The sequence below is a fragment of the Panthera tigris genome, chromosome A3 (assembly GCF_018350195.1).
Source record: "Panthera tigris isolate Pti1 chromosome A3, P.tigris_Pti1_mat1.1, whole genome shotgun sequence".
In the NCBI taxonomy this organism is placed as follows: domain Eukaryota; kingdom Metazoa; phylum Chordata; class Mammalia; order Carnivora; family Felidae; genus Panthera; species Panthera tigris.
The window spans coordinates 3,453,022-3,476,746 of record NC_056662.1 but is presented as its reverse complement, the minus strand read 5'-3'; the positions used below and the strand labels follow the sequence as shown (position 1 = coordinate 3,476,746).

Below are 23,725 nucleotides of genomic sequence, written 5' to 3'. Positions count from 1 at the left end.
CCGTCTCCACCTGTCCGCACAGCAGCCCCCTCAGGGGGCAGGAAGAAGGCTCCCGTCCCACTGTTTTCCTCTGTTGACATTTACTTGACCGCATGGGAGAGTCCGCCTCCTGGCACGCCAGATGGAGAGCATTTTCCCGTGCCCTCTCTAGGGCCACACTTCTGGTCTCCTCAGCCGGGCACAGGGCCTGGTCGGCCACACCCCGTCCGAGCAGAGCCGGGATGGGGCGCCAGGCCCTCGGCCTTACCGTCACCCCCGCCCATTCCCAGTGATTCCACTCACTGGGAAAACCCCACCCACTGATTTCCAGAGATGGAAAGAAAGCTTCCCATCCCTCCCCGGTTGAGGCAAGCGGAAGGCAGCTGACCCCCTGCCCCGTGACCCCTCATGTCCACAGGACCAGTCCTGCCATCATCTTTTAGAGTCCTGAAGCGTCTGGTCTTAGTTGTTGGGGTCTCTTTTTAGAATGTAGTGAATGTAACACTTCCTTGTGTTCAGTTCGGGGTCCTACTCACCAGTTCCTGGGCAAGTACACACCTTCCGTGCCACGTGCTTCTCTCTGCAAAGACGGAGAAAGGATACGGTTAAGTTGCCGTCACCAAGTACCCTGAAAATGAAGGCTGGCGGGTGCGGGAACCCTAACTGACATGGATAATTCAAGATGAAATTAATCCTTAGCAGCACTCGTGGTGTGCTTATCACTATAATGAATGCTGAGGGGTGCCTGGGTGCCTCAGTCGTTTAAGTGGCCCACTTTGGCCCAGGTCATGATCTCGAGGTTCGTGGGTTCAAGCCCCGAGTCAGGCTCTGTGCTGACAGCTCAGAACCTGGTTCTGGGGCTCCTGGATGGCTCAGTCGGCTAAGCGTCTGACTTTGGCTCATGTCATGATCTCACGGAACCTGCTTCACATCCTCTGTCCCTCTCTGTCTCTGCCCACCCCTTCCCCCAAATAAATATTTAAAATATTTTTTTTAAATGCTGAGAACTTGTGCTGGACACCCCAAGGTGAGACCGTGAAGTCCAGGTAATTCTCTGTGGCTCACTCCTTCCTTTTCACCCTCCCACACCATTTATTTACCTTTCAACCACATTTCATTCAACTGTGTACGTGGATCCGGGAGCTGCCACCTTGTGGCTTCAAAGCATTAGTGCACTTGTGAGGGCACAGGAACCCTGGACAGTCTTCTCTGCAATCAGATGCTCACGAGGAAAGGGAACTGACACCTTCTAGTTCTGACTCACGGGGGACGTGTGGCAGGCGAAGCCCAGCGTCTCTCAACCCGAATGAGAGAAGGGACGCCTTATGGGAAACTGGCATCTTGCTCAGTTATTTTTCAATGTTTGAGGATGTCGAAAATGTGGCTGTTTCTAATACATTAAAATACCCATTTCTTTCAACTGAAAACAAATTGAGACTAGAATCCATCATAAGCATTCCCCAGCCCCTCCCCAGATACCTGGAGGTCAGCACACTGTCTTTCCGGCTCTATTTTATCTCCCTCAGCATTATTCCAGCAAAGGGGAGCCCAGCTTGCAACTTCTGTTTCTCCCCCAAATGTTCCACATGGTTTAGCTTACCGGGTCTAGAAATTCTGAATTAGGGATTCTAACGTTAGCAACATTTCAGTAGAACAAACGGAATAAAAATACCCACTTTGAAAATAAGCATGAAGTCATAAATTCGGTAATTATTATTCTGTTTCTGTTTATGCGCGGGAGGTATTTACAGACCTTCAAATTGCATTTGTTACTGTGTTTAATAATAAGCTACTAATTTGGATTAAGGGAACAAACTACTCACAGTATAATGCTCAGCAGCATCTCACGGAACCATGAATGGGCGGGAAGAAAGGCTACCTTCTCCACTCGCTAAAGAACGGTTCGCTATTTTAAAGGTGTTGGGGTACCAAGCTACTAGTACCCACAGTACTAGTGATCGGGTGAACGGAGCTCCGAGTTCATCTAAAACTCAGTCATTGCAACCTGAAGTGCGGATTGGGTAGAATCCTTGCCTGCGCTTTTTTTCTGGTAGTTGAGTGCAAAACCCCCCAGGTTGGCACAGAGCCCCTGCCCGCAGGGCGCCTCTCTTTATCTCTTCCTCCTCCAATCCTAAAGTCACAGAGTCAGCTAAGCCTAGCAGAGACTTCGGTAGAAAAGGTCTGCACGCCGCGGAGCCCGGAGACACGGTTGGGGTAAATAGAGATGGTTGGTGCTTCGGAAAGTGGACGGTGTCTGCGTTTTTCTCCCCGCTTCACAAGGTTCTTCTTTCTTGGAGTCCCTTTGCACTGCTTCTGTTTCAAATCACAGGCGCTGTAGGAAACGGTCGTTGAAATATCCTGCTTCAGAAAGAGGTCACGGGACATTCCGCTTGGAACTAAAGTCAAACAAACCAACCACAGGTGCCGGTGTCATGTTCCTCGAGCTGATCTAATCCCCCGGGGTCGGGCCCCAGCCGGGCTTCTGTGCCCGTGACCCAGCAGGCAACTATGTGTGCGAGGCAGGGCAGTTTTATTCCCCTCCACTCCCTTCCCGGGAACTGGATTGTCATCACGAGGTTAAAGCTTAAGGCTCAGCCCAGCCGCTCGCTGTGATAAATAGAGGAGGAGCGAGAGGAGATGAGGGTTTCTGGGACAAAGTGCCCCCAGAGCGGTCGGAGGACCAGGCTGGGAAAGAAGTGATCGGGGATCAGAGGCTCGGGGGGGACCTGCGGTCGCCTGCGTGCACCCCCACTCGGACATGGGCTCCGGGACCCGCCCCTCGCTGCCACTTCTTCCAGTGCTGCTGCTGGTTCTGCTGCTGCAGGTGAGCTGGGCAGGTGCTGGGAACCCGGGCGGGGATCCATGCACAGTGGGACTGAAGGCACGGCTCAAGTGCCCCTGCTGCGGTGACAGGCTGGGCGAGGGGCCGAGGAGAGCTCTTTGGCCGAGCCCCGCGGGGAGGGCAGGTGTCGGGGGAGCCCGGGGTCTGTGCACCCATAGGGGGGCGTTGGCAGCAGGGCTCCCGAATGTGTACAAGGGAGGGGTTGGCTTGGGGTCACAACCTGTTTGGGGCAGTGGTGGAGATGGGCTAAGGTGTGACTTCATCTTAAAACTGGTTTCAATAGTACACAGCAGTTTTATTTAGATTTGTGTTGACCCAAGCTTCCTAAGGGCACTTCTACTCACGCCTCGTATAAGGCTGAGAAAATCTCAGCTGTGCGTGTGGCGGACAATCTGAGCAGACGAGGAGGGTGGGAGGGCGTAATCCCCCCTGCCCCCCACCGCTTGCCCCCTAGCACCAGTGGAAATACAAACAGTGGACTCAAGGTTAGAAAGCACAGGAGCTTGTTGGATTTGCACTTACCCTGGGAGACTCACCGTTGGGTAGCTTGTCGTTACCCCCGCTCCGTGGCTTTCTGCCACAGAGAGGGACAGCCGCGAGACTCTGCCACGGAGTTTTCCCTTAGGAGCCGGCCGCGGGCCAGCTGTACGTCTGGATCGGGTTGCCTGAGGACCTCGGTCCTCACCTTGGCTCGAGGTGGACTCTTTCAGGTTGCTGCAGAACTCCCGAGGCCTGGGAACCTCTCCTAGGGGTTCGGACTGAGCTGGTCTGGGGGGTGGCCTGGCCCTTATGGCTTTAACTTGATCTTCTTAAGCCTCGTCTTCTTTACCTGCAAACGGGGCTAATGGTTGCTCTCCCCTGCCCTGGCGGTCACAAGAGTGAATGAGGAGATGGGCTTGGCTGGCGTGCCCGCATGTCTGTGTCCCTCTGGTTTTCTAGCCACGGGGAAATGGTTGGTCACACGCATCCAGCGCCCGCCCTGCTGCTATGTACTGGATACTTGCTCTGGGCCGAGTGAACAAGGTGGGGGGTGGGGCGGTGGACGGAAACCCCGTGTGTGGTGCCCACGCCAGTGCAGCTGGCTCCTGACGCGAGCACCACGTTTGGCACCAGGGGCGCAGAAGTTGGAGGGTTTTCTTGGTTCCTCGTTGCCACATCCAGTTGTGAATGTTCTTCAACAGCACTCCTTTTACCTCCAGGAGACTTTGTTGAATCCCGTTCATAGCCGATTTTAATCATCAAACCCTGGCTCTGTCTTTCCCTTGCCCCTGCCCTTGCCCCTGACCGGTGTCATCAGAAAACAGAGGTGCGTTTTCGTCTTCTGACCGAGCCCAAGCAAGTTAGTTCGCGTCCAGGGGCGTGTTGAGTCGGGGTGGGCAGCGGCGATTGGACTGTGGGTAGTAATCCAGTGTTTGTTGGAAGCAGCTTTCTGCTGATTCCGGGGGGATCGAGACAGACAAAAAGAATGTGCTGCAGTAGGAACCGGGGGTGGGGGGGGGGTTAGCAATCTCCATTCTGGACCCTTAACGGGGCAAAGAGCTTTCCGCCCATCGGGTGCTCAGTCATCGGCCATTGGCCATTAGTAACCCAATTTCTTCCCGTTCCTCCCCTCGTCCCCCCGCCCCCCGGGTTGGCTTACAACCATCCCTGACCTCCAAAACAGGTACCCACTGCCCCTCTCTGATCTCCAAATGCAAAGTCGGTGCGCGCACTGCTGGAGCTCTGCCGTCTCCAACGGTTTTCTCGTGAACCCCCACATCCTCGCTGTCTGGGGGGCATAAAGCAGAGGACGACGTTGTGAGCCTCCGGCAGGTTTTCACCTTTGCTCCAGACTCAGCGACAAGCCTCGGAGGGGAGTCCTGCCCCCTTCTCTTAGGGAATTTCTGGTCCCAGGGACTCGGGAGTGTTCAGGCCTGGACTGTGGCCAGCTCCCCAGATCACAGAGGAGGGAGGGACTGAGGGAATGAAATCGGACGTGAGCAATGTCGTGGTTGCTGGTTTTTAATCTGGGAAATTCTACACCGAGTTTTCTTTCAAAAATTGTCAGCATCACTGGTCTGCCCAATTAATTTGCTAAGCCCTTCATTCAAGATGAACAGTCAGTGGGTTGTAGAAGGTGAGGGACAGGGTGGCAGGGCTGAAGCTGGGCGCTCAAAGGGACAGAGCAGGCTGGACAGAGCGCTGGGAAGCCAGTGACGTGTCGAAGTCTGCACTTTTAAAGATCACCTGCGCTTCTGTGTAGACGATGCGCTTGGGAAGCATGTCAATCTCCTAGGCCTGCCGTGGCAAAGTGCCCCAAACGGGAAGGCTCCAAGCCACAGAAGGGTCCAGCATGGTGCCACGGGTAGTCCCCACACCGTAGCGCATACCTGAAAGTCATTAAGGGAGTGAATCTTCCAAGTTCTCAGAACAAGGAAAACAATTCCATAACTACGTGTGGTGACGGATGTTAACGAGACTCATTGTGGTGATCATTTTGCAGTCCGTACAAATATCAAATCATTCTGTTGTACACCTGCAGCTAATACAGTGGTGTTTGCCAATTATACCTCTATTAAAAAAAATTCTCCTTGAATGCAAATTCGCAACGATAAATGGAATATATTCAGGGCGCCTTGGGGGTCAGTCAGTTAAATGTCCGACTCTCGATTTTGGCTCGGGTCATGATCTCACGGTTTGTGGGATCGAGCCCATGTCCGGCTCTGTGCTGACAATGCAGAGCCTGCTTGGGAGTCTCTCTCCCTTTCTCTCTGCCCCTGCCCTGCTCATATTCTCTCTCTCTCTCTCTCTCTCTCTCTCAAAATAAAGAAATAAACATTAACAAAAATAAATATTTTCAGGAAGGAATTATCTCCATGCAGGCTTCTTAGTTCTTTAGTAGCCTCTGCAGACACAAAGCCTCTGTATACCCAGATCATTTCCCACCAGTGATGCCACAGGTACTCATGCAGGCCAGCCTGAACAGTCCTGGTTCCACGTCCCCAGGCCCAGCACTGCCTGTCATATGATTTGTGCGTGGCCCTTGCAGCCAAATGCCTGCCTGCCACACAGCATTAGGTGGCCACTGCAGCCAGAGACAGCAGCCTCTAAGAAGTTTTCTCCCCGCCGCATTCTACAAGCATTATGTAAATCTTTTTTCAATGCTTTTTTAAAAAGTTTATTTATTTATTTTGAGAGAGACAGAGACAGTGTGAGTAGAGGAGGGGCAGAGAGGGAGAGGGAGAGAGAGAATCCCAAGCAGGCCCCACACTGTCTGCACAGAGCCCGACGCAGGGCTCAAACTCACAAACTGGGAGGTCATAACCTGAGCTGAAGTCAGACGCTTAACCGACTGAGCCACCCAGGCGCCCCACCGTTTTATAGTTTTGCAAATCTCTTGTCCTAAAAGAAGACGGCCAGATTCTCCTCTCTGAGTCTGCAGTCTATTGTAAATGTTGTTTAGTTAAAAGAATGAAGAAATTCTGGCCTCGCACAGGTACGCACATGGAAAGGGAGGAATATTTGAATAGCCTTCAATGGATAATTGTGGATATCCTTCTTTGATATTACACCAAAACTTGGCAAAGTGGTATTTTTTAACAACAGCTTCTCATGTGGGATCTGAACACATGTTAATAAACTTGCCCTGCTCCATTACGTTAAAACCATGTCTCTCTTGCCTTTTGGCAAGAGCATGATTTTGGAGGTCATGCATTAATCATTAGGAAATCCTTTTGGCTCATTGAGTTATGCAGATCTTCCAAATGTTGACATATTTCATTCTACAAAATCAGAAAATCACATTCATTAATAGCTCTACTGGCATCATCAGAAAATTCTTCTAAGTATCGGGAAGCTGTCAAGCCCATTGTAGCAGACAGAAGTTTTCCAAAATTCTAATTTTTGCTTGAAAGCTTATGTTTGTTTTATCATTGGCAACATGACGCCATCCACTGTTTTCCTTGAAGTGATCGGCTGGCTTGTTTACTATCAAAGAGCTGTCCATCGAGGGCCCGATCCTGGACAACACGGTTTGTCAGTCATTCTTTCAAGTAAAATGCTCTTCTATAAAAAAGTGGCCCATTCACCTGGTACCTCCAACGATCACACACACACTTTCTTAATTTTTCTTTTTAATGTTTATTTGTTTTTAAGAGAGAGAGAAAGAGAGAGAGAGAACACAGCGGGGGGGGGGGGGGGGGGGGGGGAGGGTAGAGAGAGAGAGAGGGAGACACAGAATCGGAAGGAGGCTCCAGGCTCCAAGCTGTCAGCACAGAGTCCGATATGGGGCTCGAATCCACGGACCACGAGATCATGACCTGAGCTGTAGTCGGACACTTAACTGACTGAGCCACCCAGACGCCCCTCACCAATTCATTCTTAAATGCAACAGGCTTCTCCCTTCTTCCTTTTTCTTCCTGCACACGCGTACCGATGAAGATACTGCGGGTGACGCTGGTGCCCTTGGCTTCCTCGGTGCCGAGGCCCCAGTGATTTGTCCCATCGGTGCAAACGTCATACAGTAAAACAGGCAAATGATACCCTAGAGTCACTAGGGAAGTGTGTGGCCCTGTGGACTCTGATGGGGATGAGGAGGGGAAGGGTTGACGCTAGGCAGGGAGAGACCAGGGGCCCTCGGGGAGGCTGACCGGAGCTGCAAGTGGGAGGCAGAAGAAGCAGCGAGGTTTGGAATTAAAAAAAGGATAAACATATGCCAGACCTGCCTGGGCCAGGTGCCACGCATGGAGCCTCACAACCTCTCAGATCAGGTCCCAATAGGAGGTCAGTGACAAAAGTCCTCGGAGGCTCCCCTGTCGGAACCCCTCTCACTCTTGAGAGCTTTGTACCTTCCCTCAATTAGCTCTAAAGCTTTGCTCACTCTCTCTTGTCTGCGAGATTCATTCTTTGACTCCGTGAGACAGGGACCAGCGTCTCCCCCACCTCCTGTAACAGGGTCAGGGACCCCGGTGTACCGCACTTTCAAAACTGCCACTCTGGAGAAAACTTCTCTATGCACATGGATGTTTACTACCACAGCATTTTTGGTTTTTTCTTGTTGTTGTTTTTGGTAATAACAAACAACCGAAAAAGTCTAAATGACCATCCCCAGAAGAATGAGTAAATAAATTGGCTCTGTTCATGCAATGACATGGTATATGGTAGTGACAGTGAGTGGATTAGGGCCATACATGTCAACACGCACATGCTCGTTCAGTGTTGGTCCCGACATCCTCTACAGGGTCTGTCTTTTTTCAACAACCTCACTGCACGTGTGTGGGTTTTATTTTTATTTTGTGTGTGTGTATGTGTGGGGGGAGAGTTTGTTGAGATGTAAGTTATAAATAAATAATTCTCAATTGTAAATCATTATATAAACAAAAAGTACCAAGTTCTATTATTTTATTGATTATTATAAGATAGAGTCTAAAATTAAGGGGCGGGGGAGAAAAAAAGAACAGGAGAAAAGGCCCAGTTGGATCTCTCCAATTAACGTTTGGTATTTACGTGTGATATACCAAGACATCTCTGCTCGTCCGGAATAGATAGGGTGATCTCCCGAGTTACAGTTTTAGACATCCCAGTATCAGTGATACTCTGTGTAAATCCTTTTGCATGGTTCCCCTATGGTTGCAGAGGAAACGTGGTAATTCTGAACTGAGATGATAAGAGAAAGAAATTATACTTATCAAAATGAAATAAAGTTCCTTTTCTTCCTTTTCTCATTCCAGAAGACTAGTGTGACTTCAGGCAGGTCCTAATAAGTGTATCCCCTACTAATTCATGCCATTTTTATTTTTAAGGTCAACAGTGTCAACAGCTTCCGACAAGAAAATGATGATCTCACTCAGCAAACAAAGGTGGGGTTTGGAGGTCACTTTCTTCCTAAGCCACGTGAGACCACACTTCACTCAGGGACTCTGTTGCAATGTTAAGGTTTTTAGTTCCTGGTCGATATTCAGTTTGCAGGAAATAAATTAGTAACTACATGTGGCCTTTTGGAATCTTCAGGGATTTCCAGAGAATTGCAGAAGATGCTTTTATGTCTGCTAGAATAAGAACAATCTGTGAACATCAGAAATCAGCCATCCAGTGCCAGCCCAGAGCTTTACCCACGCTATTTTCTTCTTTATGCAATTAAAATATATTGAACTTAACATTCTCTGGTATGTGAGCTTTGGACAGTCCAGGGATGCAGCCACACCCCCCAATCACCTTGTGCCACCTTATGAATATCTCCTTCCTGTCTTGTGATCAACTCATTTTCTAATTGAATACAGTTGACCCTTGAACAACATGGGTTTAAAGTGCATGGGTCTATTTACATGGAGATTTTTTTTAAAAATTTTTTTAATGTTTATTTATTTTTGAGACAGAGAGAGACAGAGCATGAATGGGGGAGGGGCAGAGAGAGAGGGAGACACAGAATCGGAAGCAGGCTCCAGGCTCTGAGCCACCAGCCCAGAGCCCGACGCGGGACTCGAACTCACGAACCGTGAGATCGTGACCTGAGCTGAAGTCGGATGCTCAACCGACTGAGCCACCCAGGCGCCCCTACATGGAGATTTTTTTTTTACAGGACAGTACTGTAAATGTAGTTTCTCTTTCTTATAATTTTCTTAATGACATTGTCTTTACTACGTACAGCATATAATACACAAAACATACAAAATATGTGTTCGTCGACTGTTCATGTAATCAGTAAGGCTTCTCTGGTCAATGGTAGGGTTGTTAGTAGTGAAGTTTTGGGGGGGTCAATAGTTACATGTGGATTTTTGGCTGCCCCAGGGGGCAGCACCCTAATCCCCACATTGTTCAAAGATCAACTGTAATTTTTTAAAAAGCTTACATGTTTGTGGACCAAAAAATTAATGTGGCTAGAAAGCAGCTTTGCTTATAATAAATAGATGGTTAAATTCCATCTGTGGTGTTTTGCCTGACAAGTCTCTGAGCCTGATACCTGAGTCTGAGTCTCTCTCTCTTCCTGTCTTTGTTAAAAGGGAGAGTAATAGACGAAGTGCCAGCCCAGAGCTTTATCCACACTATCAGCACCGAATGGAGATGTTGTCATCAACTCTTTCCTTTTGTTATATATAATTTATTGTCAAGGTGGCTAACATACAGCGTGTTCAGTGTGCTCTTGGTTTTGGGGGTAGATTCCCACGATTTATCGCTTATATACAACACCCAGCTCATCCCAACAAGTGCCCTCCTCAATGCCCATCACCCATTTCCCCCCACCGCACCCCCCATCAACCCTCAGTTTGTTCTTCAACTATTTCCAAAAGACGGAAAGACAAGTGGGGGAAATAACCTTCTCGTTCATTCAGCGACTGTTTGCGTGTCTGCCGTGGGACAGGGGTTGGCACATAGTAGGCAACGGTCTTCAACGTTATGTCTGCATAGCCCTTAAGACGATCTCACGATCCATGTAAAACCATCGGGCGGCCGGTGCCCCGCCGTCTAGAAACGACTCTGCAGCTGTGAGCAGAACAGTCACTTTTAACTCCTAAGCATCGGACGGAGGCTGTTGTGAGGACAAGAGAGATAATGCAAATGTAGTGCCTGCCACCTCGCCATCACCTCCTTATTGCCGGCATTGTAATTTCAGGGAGAGAGCCACCGGCCCCTACGGCGATCCAAGAGGAGGTGGGTTATTACCACCCTGGAACTGGAGGAGGAAGATCCAGGACCCTTTCCCAAACTTGTTGGTGAGGTAAGGAAGGCCCCCACCATCCTCTCTGATTGGCAGGCGGGTTAAGTCTTGAAAGGCTGTGTGCTAGGGGGGCCAGGTCAGTGATGGGAGGAACACCGGACTGGGTTCTAGAACCCACTGTGCCTCTACCTAGCGGGGCGACTTCGGGCGAGTCCCTTCACGTGAGTGGGTGCTGAGAACGTCGGTCACATCTGGCAGCGGGCTGGTTAATTCCAGCCCACAGGCCTGCTGTATTCGGCCCAGGCAAAGTCTTTGGTAAAAAAAAAAAAAAAAAAAAAAAAAAAAAAAAAAAAGTATTCTTTAAAAATAAGGGGATTGTGGTTACCAGAGGTGGGAAGTGGGGACAAAAGGGAGATTCGAAAATAAATAAATAGAAAGTAAAAAGGTGGCCGCCAGGGCTGGCGGGAGGAGGTTCATAGAGACTGGCTGTCTAATGGGGACAGACAGGTGTCAGTCTGGTCACATGAAAAGCACTGTGGACCCAGATGGTGGTGGCGGCCTCCCCACCCGGAGCGCTTAGTACCGCCGGCATGCACACTCCGAGGTGATTAAGACTGTGAATTGTATGTTATGTGTATTTTCCCATAATAAAAAAAATGGGAAAGAATAGGAAGATTGTATTAGAAATTGTGTAATTTTAGAGGTGTTTTGAAAATTGGAAAATCTGACCACACGGAGCAACAACGAGGTGGGGCTCGTGTCACCCCCAGTCCCCACCGCTCCCTGCTGCCTCCCGCACTCTGAGGCCTAGCGCCGGCCCATGCGCCAAAGCGGTCACCTGACAGTGTCGCAATGCCGGAACGTTTCCGCCTGGCCCGTGTCATTCCCTCCCATGACAGTCCTGACCTGATGCACCTGTGCATTATGCACTGAGTCACTAAGTCCCTACAGCTCTGACATCCTATGGTTTCTCGAGAAACAAATGAAAACAATTTGTATTTTTTGCAGTGTTCATAAAGATAGTAGATGCTATATATATAAAAAAAAACCATACAGAAAGTTTTCAGGGCTCAGTGGTTAAAACTGTATCCTCATAAGAGTCAGGGGAACACAGTGGGCTCCTATTCCCAAGGTACCGTATCCCTAGTATAGGAGTTAGATACACTCGCTGCTCCCTGTCTGCCCAGTACAGGCCATGATGGCACCTCCATTATGCGGTTGTTTTAAAGATTAAATAGGCCAGGGCAAGTGAGGCATATAGTGACCTGGCTCACTCTATGGCCTTTCGAAATGTTAGGTTTATGAGTATTTCTCCTCTCTCCCTGAAGGGATCATCAATGTTAACAGATCGGTATGTATGCTTCCAGATTCTTCTCCATAGCCTCACTAATGTGAGTCTGTATTGACAAATGGGATTGCCATACGTATATTGTTCTGCAAGTTGCCTTTCTGGTTCAACAGTAAGGCACAGCCCCCTCCCTGGGGCAGGGTGTGTAAATCCTGAAAGATTGGGGGCCCGTGCCCTGTGAAGGGGGTACCGTTCTAGGGTTCTTTCCCTGGGGAGGGACATGTGTGTTGTTCAGTCAGGTGCTTGCCTCAGAACCCAGGCTGCGATGCACCTGCTTGGGCCCCTAGCGTGGGACAGGCTGGACCCGAGGCTTCTGGGCCCCAATGCGCCTGGCATCTTAGCCTTGATATTCAATGCGCCTTGTGATTTATTCTCATTTTCTTTTCTCCCCCCCCCCTTTTTTTTTGGCCTTTTCAGCTGTTCAATGATATGTCTCAGAACACGTCATTAATGTATTTGATCCGTGGACCCGGTGTGGATGAGTATCCAGAGATTGGGCTGTTCTCTATAGAAGATCACAAGAACGGACAAGTGTACGTTCACCGCCCTGTGGATCGAGAGACAACGCCATCTTTCACGGTACCTAAAACTTGATATATTTTAAGCTTGGGTTTATTGTGAAGCTGCTGTGGGAATATTGTATTAGCTAGGCATTAGTGAAGCTGTCCACACGTCACGTCCTGGGAGACCGTATATTATACACCATGGTGAGCTTTAAAAGTATGCGTGGGCAGAGAGGTTGACTTTGTAATGTTCTTTTAAAGTTCTGGACTCAGAGGATTCATGGGAGCTGCTACGGATCTTCCTTCCAATGACTGGATTCCCAGCACTATCAGGATATCCGAAAGCACTTGGAGATAGGGCTATAGGATGTTTACAAAATGGGCTAATCTGATTTTTGATGAGTCACCATTTGAAATATGTGGGCAGGAGCTACAGGCAGAGTCCACAGTTATCTAACGAGTGATGGATGAACAGTTGTATACCTGGTGACAGTTTCTCATCGTGAGCCCGCGTGTTTCTTATGATCTCATAACCCCAACACCATGGTCTACTATGAATCTGAAATCCAGGCTCTAAGCCAGGAAAGGAAATTGTAAAGTAAAATGCCCAAACCACATGGTGGTATGTCACTTTACCAGCCTCACCTCACGGGGATAGAAGGACATTTTCGCCTTTGTTATGTTGTGACTTCTGCTGGACACTGAGCTTGTCTGCACATTAACTCCTTCAGGGTGGGAAAGAACAACGAAAGACGTAATTTAAATACCTTGTCTCCAATGATCTCAAACCATTTATATACATAATAGGATATTTGCCCTTAACTCATTGATAGGCTCTGAGTCTCTAATTTTTAAACAGGCAGAAATTCTCCCCAAACTCCAAAAGTCCTGCACAGAAGACTTTCCGGGTCTTCACTATTCATAGAAATCCTTGTCCCATCTAGGGAACGTGCAGTGTCTGTTAAAAAGAAGCAATATGGAGTGGTCATAGGGGGACCGTGGGGCAGCACCGTTAAATCTGGAATGAGCAAACAGGTCACCGAGGGATCTTGGGAAAATGCAGATTTTGTTTCCGCAAGTCAGCGTGGAGCATAGACTCTGTGTCTCCAAGAAGCTCCCAGGAGAGGGAAGCTTGGTCCATGGCTTCTACCCGCTGAGCCCGGTGGGGGCGGGGGCTGGGGCTGCTCCGACAAATAGTGGGCGTGACTCCGTGCAGGGAGGAAACAAAACATTTAGTGCTGTGTTCTTGGTCTTGCTGTTGTGATTTGGTTGCTGTTGTTTGCCTTTAACGTCTTTGCTGACCTATCGAGGGTTGCGTTTCACAAGGTTTAACGTGGGACTTCGTGCCGGCAGCAGATGATGCCGAAGCCAAATCCGTAAGAGTGTTTCCTGACACGTGAGGCCCAGGTGGAATAGTTTGGCACGTCACAGGGAGGTCCCAGGGAACAATTCGAGCAAACGGGGAAGACGTGGGGACCTGAGCGGTGTCCCCTTGGGTCCTGCTCTATCAGGATTTCCGGGCCCTGTGCTTGGACCTGCCCGGCCAGATGGAGACCCAGCCCACGCACAGCCGTCCTTTCACACTGAGTTCTGCGATCACTTGCTAGCTGGCCCCTCATTTGACTGTGAACTTGCATGAGGGAAGACTCAGGGTGGGGATTTGGAGGCGTGCCCCCACCCCGTGGCTCCCTGTCTCACGCCCTTGGTTCTCGGTCTCCTTGATACTTTTCATCGCCTGAAGCATATACCTGACACGTGTTTGGTTCTCTGTGAGTGGCCATTCTCCCCACTGGAGGCCCATTCTAAGAGGAGGGAGTGTCCTTTCCAGTGCCACTACCCCCCGGGTCAGGAATCGGGCTCTGCACATTGTAGGTTTTCATTTAACTATGTTGGATGAATGAATGAGCACAGTGGCATGTACTCTCTGCTTCGAGGGTGTTGTGGGTTGAGCTGTGTCTTCTAAAGAGAGGGGTTCGTGTCCTCCCCGTGGTACCTGTGAATATGACCTTATTTGGATATAGGGTCTTTGCAGGTGTCATCAAGTTAAGACGAGGTCATACTGGATCAGGGCGTATCCTGAGCCAGTGACTGGCCTCCTTATAAGGGGAGGGGAATTTGGACACCAAGAAGGACACAGGGGAGAAGCAGGAGACAGAGCCTGGGGTGATGCACCTGCAGGCCGAGGACACCGGGATTGGCGGCAGCCACCCGAAGCTGGGGGAGAGACCCGGAACAGAATTTCCCTAAGAGCCTCCCATGGAGGGAGCCATGCCTGCTGCCCCCGGGTGTGGTTCTGGTCTCCAGAAGGGCGAGAGAACACATTTTGTCGTAAGGCGCCCGGTTTGGGGTAAGTTGTTGCAGCGGATGTAGGAGACTGGCACGCAGGGGTCAACCTACTCGTTAGGGAGCCACAAGACAGGCCAATGAGAAGGGTTCCCAGCCGCAAAGAGTGGGACAAGCAAGTGTCACCGAAACACCACACAAGCCAGGCCTTCCAGGTCCACCACCTACTTCTGGGTCTTGGCTGTCCCCAAAGCTGGGGCGTGTTAGGCACGCAGTCAACCCGAGGAGGTGGCAAAGCCCCATTCCCGGCAGCGCTGCTGTGTTCTTGGGGGGCAGCGAGGGGTCACTGGAACCAGCCAGAGCATTTAAAAACCTGTGACTGGGAGCTGAGAGGAGGTTGAGGGGCTATCTTCTTGTTAATTCCGTAAACCTACAAGAGGGCGGTAACTGTGGCTGAGAATTGCTGGAAGATTTAAGACACAGCTGGAAAGGGGGGAAAAAACAGATTTTTTCTATATAGGAATCTCATCTGTTTATATCAAAATATGCACAATCCCATAGGCTACAGATACACTCAAGAAAATCATTCTTTTATTTCCTTGAAATAGTCATTTGTGGGTCTTGATCTCCACGCACCCATCTTTGCCTACTTAGAGCCCATGCACGTAAGTGATTTTGTCTTGTGTGTTCGGCGTTTAAGGTATTTCCGCGTGCTCACCAGTGACTAGAGTACGCATCTTGCACGTGCCATTTAAACAGCCATGTACCCCTCCGTCACGTCACTGCTCTATGGTGCGTCATCCAAGATCTAAATCTTAAGGCCATAACAAAAGGCTGAAAACCCTTCCCAAGTGCAGAAAATGTCCATGACGCTTCCTCTCTCCATCGCAGCTCTGAGGCGCCAGAAACTCTTAGCATCTGGTCAAAGAATAAACAGTTATTTTGCCTCTCGGGCATCTTACAGAACTTACTGTCTCAGAAGTCGCTTTTAGGATGATACATGGAACATAAAATGATAAACATAAAACAAACACGCGGTTCTTAGTTTTAAGTGGAAGGGTTACAGGTGGCGCCTTTTGGAGCCAGAAGTCCGCGTGATGCGGCAGCCAGCACAGTCATAAATTATGGAGGAGCATGTGGAAATGGTGTGTGAGAAGGCCAATTTGCTTGCTCAAAAATTTTAAAATGTATGTTGGATTCCCCAGGGTGGACTGGTTCAGTAGTCTTGTAGGGGAGAGGAGACAGCTAAGTAGGAGAGCCCACGCCCAGGCCACTTTGCAGGACACCTGGCGGGGCCACCATGGTGGATGCTGAAGAGGAAGCAACGTGTCTGCAGAAAAGACGCCCAGGGAGGTACGTGCCTCGGAGACCTCATGGGCTCTGGGAAAGGCATGGAGAGACCATTGCCCGATGCTATCAAGGTGCTGAGACCCCTGTCTGGTGAAGCTGCCTGCTCTGGGCCCTGGGGGAGCCATGGAGGGGAGTGGTGAAGACCTGGCTGGCGGTGTAGTCTAGTCTACACCTTCTTGGAATGAACCTGGGCCGAGCTGAGAGTGGACAGCCGCAGAACCTCTCGGCGTCGCAGAGTGGAGCGCTGGGGATGCCTCCCTCTAGGGCTTCTCTGAGATAGAAAGGAGGTGATCTGTGTAAGAGCTCAGCCCCAGGCCTCCCTGAAGCTGCTTCTTCCAGAATAAACCCCGTGCTTGCTCAGCGTCCCCGAGCCGGGCTCCGCACCTACAACCGGCCAACCCTTGAGAAACCAATGTTCCCACAGCAGACGGTCTTCCGCCTTGAGAGGTCCTCCGGTCAATGTCCCCCTTCCCACTCCTTTTCCTGGGGCTCTGAACTTCTCTCTCACCGCTGATTCTTTCCCCACAATTGATCAGCTTTCAACAGATCAAATCACTGTTTATCCTAGAGCAACAGAGATGCAGCAGCAAGTCTCATTAGACTTACTTTAAAATATATATATATATGATAGGTATACGTTATATATATTTTTATATCTATCTGTATATGTATCTATACCTATATCTATCTATACATGGTGCTCACTTTCGCAGCACACAGGCTAAAATTGGAACGACACAGGGAACGTTAGCGTGGCCCCTGTGTGAGGACAGAGGATGGCACACATATTTGTGAAGTGTTCCATATTTAGAAACATATAAATACATAATATATATGGTTGCCCACTTTTTATTTTATACGTAGGGGCTTTTTAAAATTAGTAGACTTTTTTTTTTTTTAATTTTTTTTTTTCAACGTTTTTTTATTTATTTTTGGGACAGAGAGAGACAGAGCATGAATGGGGGAGGGGCAGAGAGAGAGGGAGACACAGAATCGGAAACAGGCTCCAGGCTCCGAGCCATCAGCCCAGAGCCTGACGCGGGGCTCGAACTCACGGACCGCGAGATCGTGACCTGGCTGAAGTCGGACGCTTAACCGACTGCGCCACCCAGGCGCCCCCCCTTTTTTTTTTTTTTTTTTTAATTTTTTTTTCAACGTTTTTTTATTTATTTTTGGGACAGAGAGAGACAGAGCATGAACGGGGGAGGGGCAGAGAGAGAGGGAGTAGACCTTTTTTTTTTAGAGCGGTTTCAGGTTTACAGAAAAGTAGGGTGGGAAGTACAGAGCGCCTGTCTGCCCTTCATGCCCTCCCCACCCCACCCAGCTTCCTCTCTTATTAACATCGTGCGTGGGTGCTGAGTTTATGACAGGGGATGAGCCAATATGATACGTCATTATCAACGAAGCCTCTAGTCACCTTAGGCCTCACTTTCGGTGTTGCACCTTCTATGGGTTTGGACAAATGTGTAGTGACACGTATCCACCGTTACAGTAGCATACGGAGTGTTTTCACTGCCCTAAAATTCCCCAGTGCTCCCCATATCCACCCATCCCTCCTTCCTGAGCCCTCGGCAACCTCTGATCCTTTTGCGATCTCCATACTCTGCCTTTTCCAGAACGTCGTATAGTTGGGATTACACAGTGGAGAGCCTGTTCAGATTGGCTCCTCTCACTTAGCAACGGCCACTGAAGATTCCTCCATACTCCATCCTTTTTTAGTGCTGAGTAATATTCCATTGTCTGCATGGACCACAGTCTGTTTATCCAATCACCTAGTGAAGGCCATCTTGGTTGCTTCGATGTTTGAGGACTATGATTAAGCTGCTATAGACATCTGTGTGCAGGTTTTGGGGTGGTCATAAATTTTCAACTCTTTTGCATAAATGCCAAGGAACATGATTGCTGGTTTGCACAGTAAGAGGATGTTTAGTTTTGTAAGAAACCACCAAAGGAATGAAGAATTCTTTGCCACCTGTACATCTTCTCTGGAGAAAACGGGTCTGTTCAAAACTTTGCCTGTTTTTAACCTTTGAAATTCGATTTTAGCAAGGTCCCAGGAAATAAAGTTAATATATAAAAATCAATTATATTTCTGTATCCTGGCGATGAGTAGTTGGAAATCAATATTTTAAAAACCATATCATTTATAATATCACCAAAACAGACGAAGTGCTTAGGTATTCATCTAAAATCTGTGCACTATATGTTTCCTCAAAACTATAAAACACTGATGAAGGAAATCAAGGGAGGTCTAACTGAATGAAAAGACAGACTGAGTTTATGGATTGAAAGATGGAGTATTAAGGGGATAATTCTTTCCAAATGTATCTGTAAACTCTGCACAAGACTGATCAAAAGACTAGCAGACCTTTTCATACGTATCGACAAGCTGTGCCAAAATTTACATGGGGGAGGCAAACCAGCTTTTGGTTCTCTTGGCTCTGTTTTGCTATTTTGAACTTTATTGATATATCTTTATCATTTCCTTCTTTCTGTTTGAGTTTAATTTCCCAGGTTCTTAAGAAACCGAAGGGAGAGAAGCCTAAAGTATCAATCTGAGATCTTTTGAAAGCAAAGACTTCCCACTGCCTGTTTGGGGTGATGCACCCTCCTTATTCAAGCACAGAAGTAACAGCAGTAGCCTTTCGAGAACCCACCGCAGGTCAACAGCGGTGCCAATTACTTTCAACGTTCCTTTTCCCCAAAACTTTTAAGTGTCTGCTCTCCGCGACATTTCAGCAATACTGGTTAGCGTATGTATTTTTCATGACCGTGCTGACACGGCCGAGGCTTCTATGCAATCTGGCCACGTCTCCCCGGGTAGAGAGACTGAGATTAGAACCTAATTGTAACTCATGGTGTACTTTTCCAGTCAGTGCATGGGTCTGTCCCACAATCTTTGTGCCAGCCCTGTGCTCGGTCCCTGGGGTCACATGGCGAAGGACAGCGACGTGATCCCTACCCTCAGAAACTTCCCGGCAAGTTCAGGAGCGGGGGCAAAACATACGAGTACGCGAACAGTGATTTGAGCAGCAGCATCCAGAAAATGATCCTGCAAGGTTAATACAGTTCTCTGCTTCCTAGGTTTACTTTGATGTTCTGGATCGCCTATCAGGAAGAGTCATGGACAGTTCCCTGATTTTCAACATTAGGATCAGTGATGTGAACGATCACGCACCCCAGTTCCCTCAGAAGGAATTTAACATCAGCGTGAAGGAGAACCACGCTGCAGGTGTGTGCAGTGGGGCGTCCTCTCTGCTCTGCTCCATAAAGGTTTTTCCCGCTTTGATTCTGAGGGGGTGCTTGATCCTCAGGGAGACGGTTTACTGTTCACATCCTGAAGGTTGCAGGCCCTGGGTTCCAGCGAAATGCTTGGAGGTTTGTAAGCCTCATTTTGAATTGGCAATAAAATGATATGGAAATCGTGTCTGTCGGAAAAGCCGATAGGTAAAGACCAGTCTAAAATAAGCCAGGGGCGCCTGGGTGGCTCAGTCGGTTAAGCGGCCGACTTCGGCTCAGGTCACGATCTCACGGTCCGTGATTTCGAGCCTCGCGTCGGGCTCTGTGCCGACAGCTCAGAGCCTGGAGCCTGCTTCGGATTCTGTGTCTCCCTCTCTCTCTGACCCTCCCCTGCTCATGCTCTCTCTCTCTGTCTCAAAAATGAATAAACGTTAAAAATATTAAAAATAAAATAAAATAAGCCAAATGCAACGAGGGAGAATGCCGAGCTGAACGGCGGGCTCCCGGATAGTCTCTGTATTTTCTCGCCTGTAAAATGGCAATGAGATGCCATCCAAAGTTTCTGAGCTACAGATTCTGTGAGTCTTTAACTCCAAACCACTCATACTAGAGTGTGCATCTATTTTAATAACAGAAAAGCATGATTTACTGCACAAAATAGTCTTTAGAGAACTCAGAAAATTCCAAGAAATTAAGACTGAAATAGAAAGCATATTTACTACTTCTAGAGATAAGTATCATTAATGTTTTCGTTTATATTCTTTTCAGTATTTTTCTTTGCATTTTACATATGTGTGCATGTAAACACACTGTATGTTATATTTACCTATGTGTATATATTCCCGGATTTTTACATATAAGCACAAATGCAAATATGTATATATACATACATTTTTCATCTTTATCATAGTGCAAAATGTAAATGGGTGTATATTAAATATTTACAAATGTACGGGTGTGTTTTTTTTTACATGGGTAGATTTATGAATTTTCTCTTCTAAAAGTGCAATTCTGCTGTTTGTAAACTAACTGTTCTCCTACAGCATATCCTATTGTGTAATACTTTATTTCATGGATGTGTTTTTACAGTAACTAACCTCCTATTGTTAGACATGTATGTTTTGTCCCCACTTCATGTTATTTTCACAAAATACGCTTCCGTGGATGTTTTTGAGCTAAATCTGCATCCCATTCAAGCGTCGTTTCCTTGGCATAAATGCAGAGAACGACGGCACACGACATTTAAGTATTCTTCTCCAGTCACCTCCCAGCACATCCCAGGGGGCCTGGCCGCTGTCCGTCTTGGATTACTAAGTGCTTGCTTGTGTCGATAGGTTTCCTGTCCACGTGTCCCTTCCTTTTGTCTACTTCCTGTTGGCGTGCCTGTCGTTTTTCTCCTTGATTTTAACCTTCTTATTCTATATGAAGAATGTTTATGTCTGCCCTATATACGTTCTCCTGGCTTATCATTTCTCTTTAAGTTTTGTCTGCGGTTTTTTTTTTGTTTTTGCCACACATTTAAAAGTCTGTCTGATCTATCAACTCAGGCCTTCCTGTCTCCTGCGCTAGCAATCGTGATGAGAAAGTTCTTATGACTATTTAAATATTCCTCTTTATTTTTTATAGTATGTCTGTAGTTTGATTTTATAAATATTTAATCCATTCTGGTGTATATGCCTCCATGCCATTTAGCAAAAGGATCGTCATTCTACTGGGTCGATAGGCTGCCTTTGGTCAATAGTAACCGTTAAAACAATTCTTTCCAGGTCAACCTATTTTCCGGATGTTAACAGTTGATTTGGATCAAGAAAATACTCCAAATTCTGAAGTCCTTTATTTCCTTATTTCTCAAACGCCAATACTGAAAGAAAGTGGCTTCCATATCGACCGTATCAGTGGAGAAATACAACTCTCAGGATGCTTAGATTATGAGGTTATGTGGATTTTATTATTTTAAAAAAATGAAATGTGTTCTCTATCTCTGAGCCCCAGACTTAGGATTTATGTTTGCAGCAGAAAACCCTCTGTGGCTAGGCTTGCTATTGAGATCGTTAGAATGGATTTTTTTTTTTCTCATTTTTTTTTTTACATTTATTTATTTTTGAGAGACAGAGAGAGACAGAGCGTGAGCAGGGGAGGGGCAGAGAGAGAGGGAGACACAGAATCCAGGCTCCAGGCTCTGAGCGGTCAGCACAGAGCCTGACGCGGGGCTCGAACTCACGGACCGCGAGATCGTGACCTGAGCTGAAGTCGGACGCTTTACCGACTGCGCCACCCAGGCGCCCCTGTGGTGGATTGTTTTTTTAATGCTTCCCTTTGCTTCATTTGAAGGGCTTGACTGTTCATTTCCACACAGACGGCTCCTTGGTTTACACTGCTAGTCAGTGCGAGGGATTTTGGAGATCCACCACTGTCATCCACGGCCACGGTTCACATCAACGTGGAAGAAGGCAACAACCACATGCCCACGTTCACCCAGGAGAACGTAAGGCACCCAGGCTTGCCCCGAATGCCCAGTCCGTACGGAAACAGCCTCAAGTGCTAGGCTCAGTGTTGCTGAGGGGATCGGCCATACCCCCAAAGATACATGTCATTCTCCAAAATAACTTAAACCAGAAAGAACACGCCAGCCATGCTGATACAGAATCCCTCAATAATAGACTGGGGAGCTTACTTTTATTTTTTATTTTTTATTTTTTTTTTTTACTATTCTGGGCTAGATCCTGTGCTCAGAGCTTTTACATGCATGCTTTCATTTTCAATTGCTGGGACTAGCACGCGATTCCCATTTGCCAGACGAGGACACTGAGGCACAGAGAAGATAGAGAATCCGTGCTCACTGTCCACGAGATTTCTCAATTCCACACTGTTGACGTGGGATGGCAAATTCGTTGTTGTAGGGTCAGGGGAGGCCGCCCAGTGCACTGCCCAATGCTTAGCAGCATCTCCGACCGCTACCCACTAGATGCCAATGGACCCCCCAATTGTGACACCCAAACATGTCCGCAGACATTGCCCAATATTCCCCGGGCAGGGGGGGCAAGTTCGTGAGAATCTAGACCTGAGCGTTTAACCAACATCCAGAGCTCTAGAATAGGGAAGATGGGCAGGTGGGTTCTGGCTTTGCCTTTCTCAGCTCATCTGATTTATAGACTGACATGGGATTTCACATGCTACACATCCCCACGCTTGAAGAAAGCGCTGGAACCCACTGTTCCAGACCATTTGGAAATGCCACGCCATTTGAGATCTGCAAGATTGCTAAAAACACTCAGGATCTGTCCCCTATTTTGTATTTTGTGCTCTTCTATATGAATTTTTCTGAGAAAAATATCCACTTTACTTCTTTCTCCTGACCCCTCTCAGTGGGAACTTTCTGGAAGACCTAGAGAGATCCCCAACCCAGCACCCCTCCCTCCCACCCCCCAACCCAACACACCCACCCACACCCACACCCACACACACACACACACACACACACACACACACTCTCTTAATCATCAGCTCCCTGGGGATGGAGTTTTGCCAATCCCGTTCCCAGCACCTAAGATAGAATCTGGCACATCATAACCTTTGTTGAATAAATAAATGCTACAAACAATTATTTGAGAAAGTATTATTAAAAAAAATTTTTTTTAATTGTCTAGATAAGAGGAGCCCGGCCTGCTCAGTCAGTAGAACGTAAGACTCTTGATCTTGGGGTTGTACGTTCAAGCCCCATGTTGGGTGTAGAGATTACTTAAAAATAAAATCTTTGAAAGGAAATAGAATAGACCAAAGCTGAAATGTTTTCAGATGAAAACACCTCAGCAAACAGTATAAAATAACTGAAAAAAAATACTTACTATGTTTCAACCTTATTTCAAAATCTTTCTCTGGTTTAGTAAAAAGCTCTGCTCTGAAGTAAGGGTGGGGAGAATACACCCAGTTTCGATATACTTGTTAAAGAGAAATTATCTTGTCACCTGAGTATTGAATAACAAGTTTGAGATCTACATATGTTAGAAAAATGATTGCCTTAATCTAAGTAACCGTAAGAGTTCCATCTTAGGAGAAGAGCTAGGATTTTTTTTTTTTTTTAGCAGCACAAACTAGGATGTGTATTACTATTTTAAATATTCTTAGAAAAATAGTGCATTGAGTTGGATTTAAGAGTACTTTCAAAGTCATTCAGCTGTCAGGGTGCCTGGGTGGTTCAGTCGGTTGGGCGTCCGACTTTGGCTCAGATCATGATCTCACCGTTGGTGGGTTCGAGCCCTGCGTCGGGCTCTGTGCTGACTTGGAGCCTGGAGCCCGCTTCGGATTCTGTGTCTCCCTCTCTCTGTGCCCCTCCCCACCAGCACTCTGTCTCTCTCTCTCTCTCAAAAATAAATAAATAAAAAAATTAAAAAAAAAAGCCATTCAGCTGTAGACACAAGTCACGGGGGAAAGGGACAGAGGAAGGACCTGGGTGTGCTGGGTCAGGCAGAGTTTCAAATCACTTGAGGTTAAGTTCAATAGCAAGAGAAATAAATACCCGTGTTAGATCAAACTCAACGCACTATTTT

General features: G+C 47.8%; 1 protein-coding gene and 1 pseudogene across 1 annotated transcript in view; both read left to right on the top strand.

Moving 5' to 3' along the window:
* The first annotated feature begins 2,587 nt into the window (after positions 1-2,587).
* The window catches only part of CDH26 (cadherin 26), a 42,010-nt gene continuing 20,872 nt past the window's right edge, over positions 2,588-23,725 (top strand). Inside the window, exons 1-7 of the mRNA XM_015539713.2 lie at positions 2,588-2,803; positions 8,602-8,658; positions 10,410-10,514; positions 12,220-12,381; positions 19,023-19,170; positions 20,945-21,111; positions 21,535-21,663. Coding sequence (XP_015395199.2) covers positions 2,738-2,803; positions 8,602-8,658; positions 10,410-10,514; positions 12,220-12,381; positions 19,023-19,170; positions 20,945-21,111; positions 21,535-21,663 — 834 coding nt within the window. The 5' untranslated portion in view covers positions 2,588-2,737. The remainder of the gene's footprint in view (positions 2,804-8,601; positions 8,659-10,409; positions 10,515-12,219; positions 12,382-19,022; positions 19,171-20,944; positions 21,112-21,534; positions 21,664-23,725) is intronic.
* Positions 16,636-16,749, top strand: LOC122237500 (annotated as a pseudogene).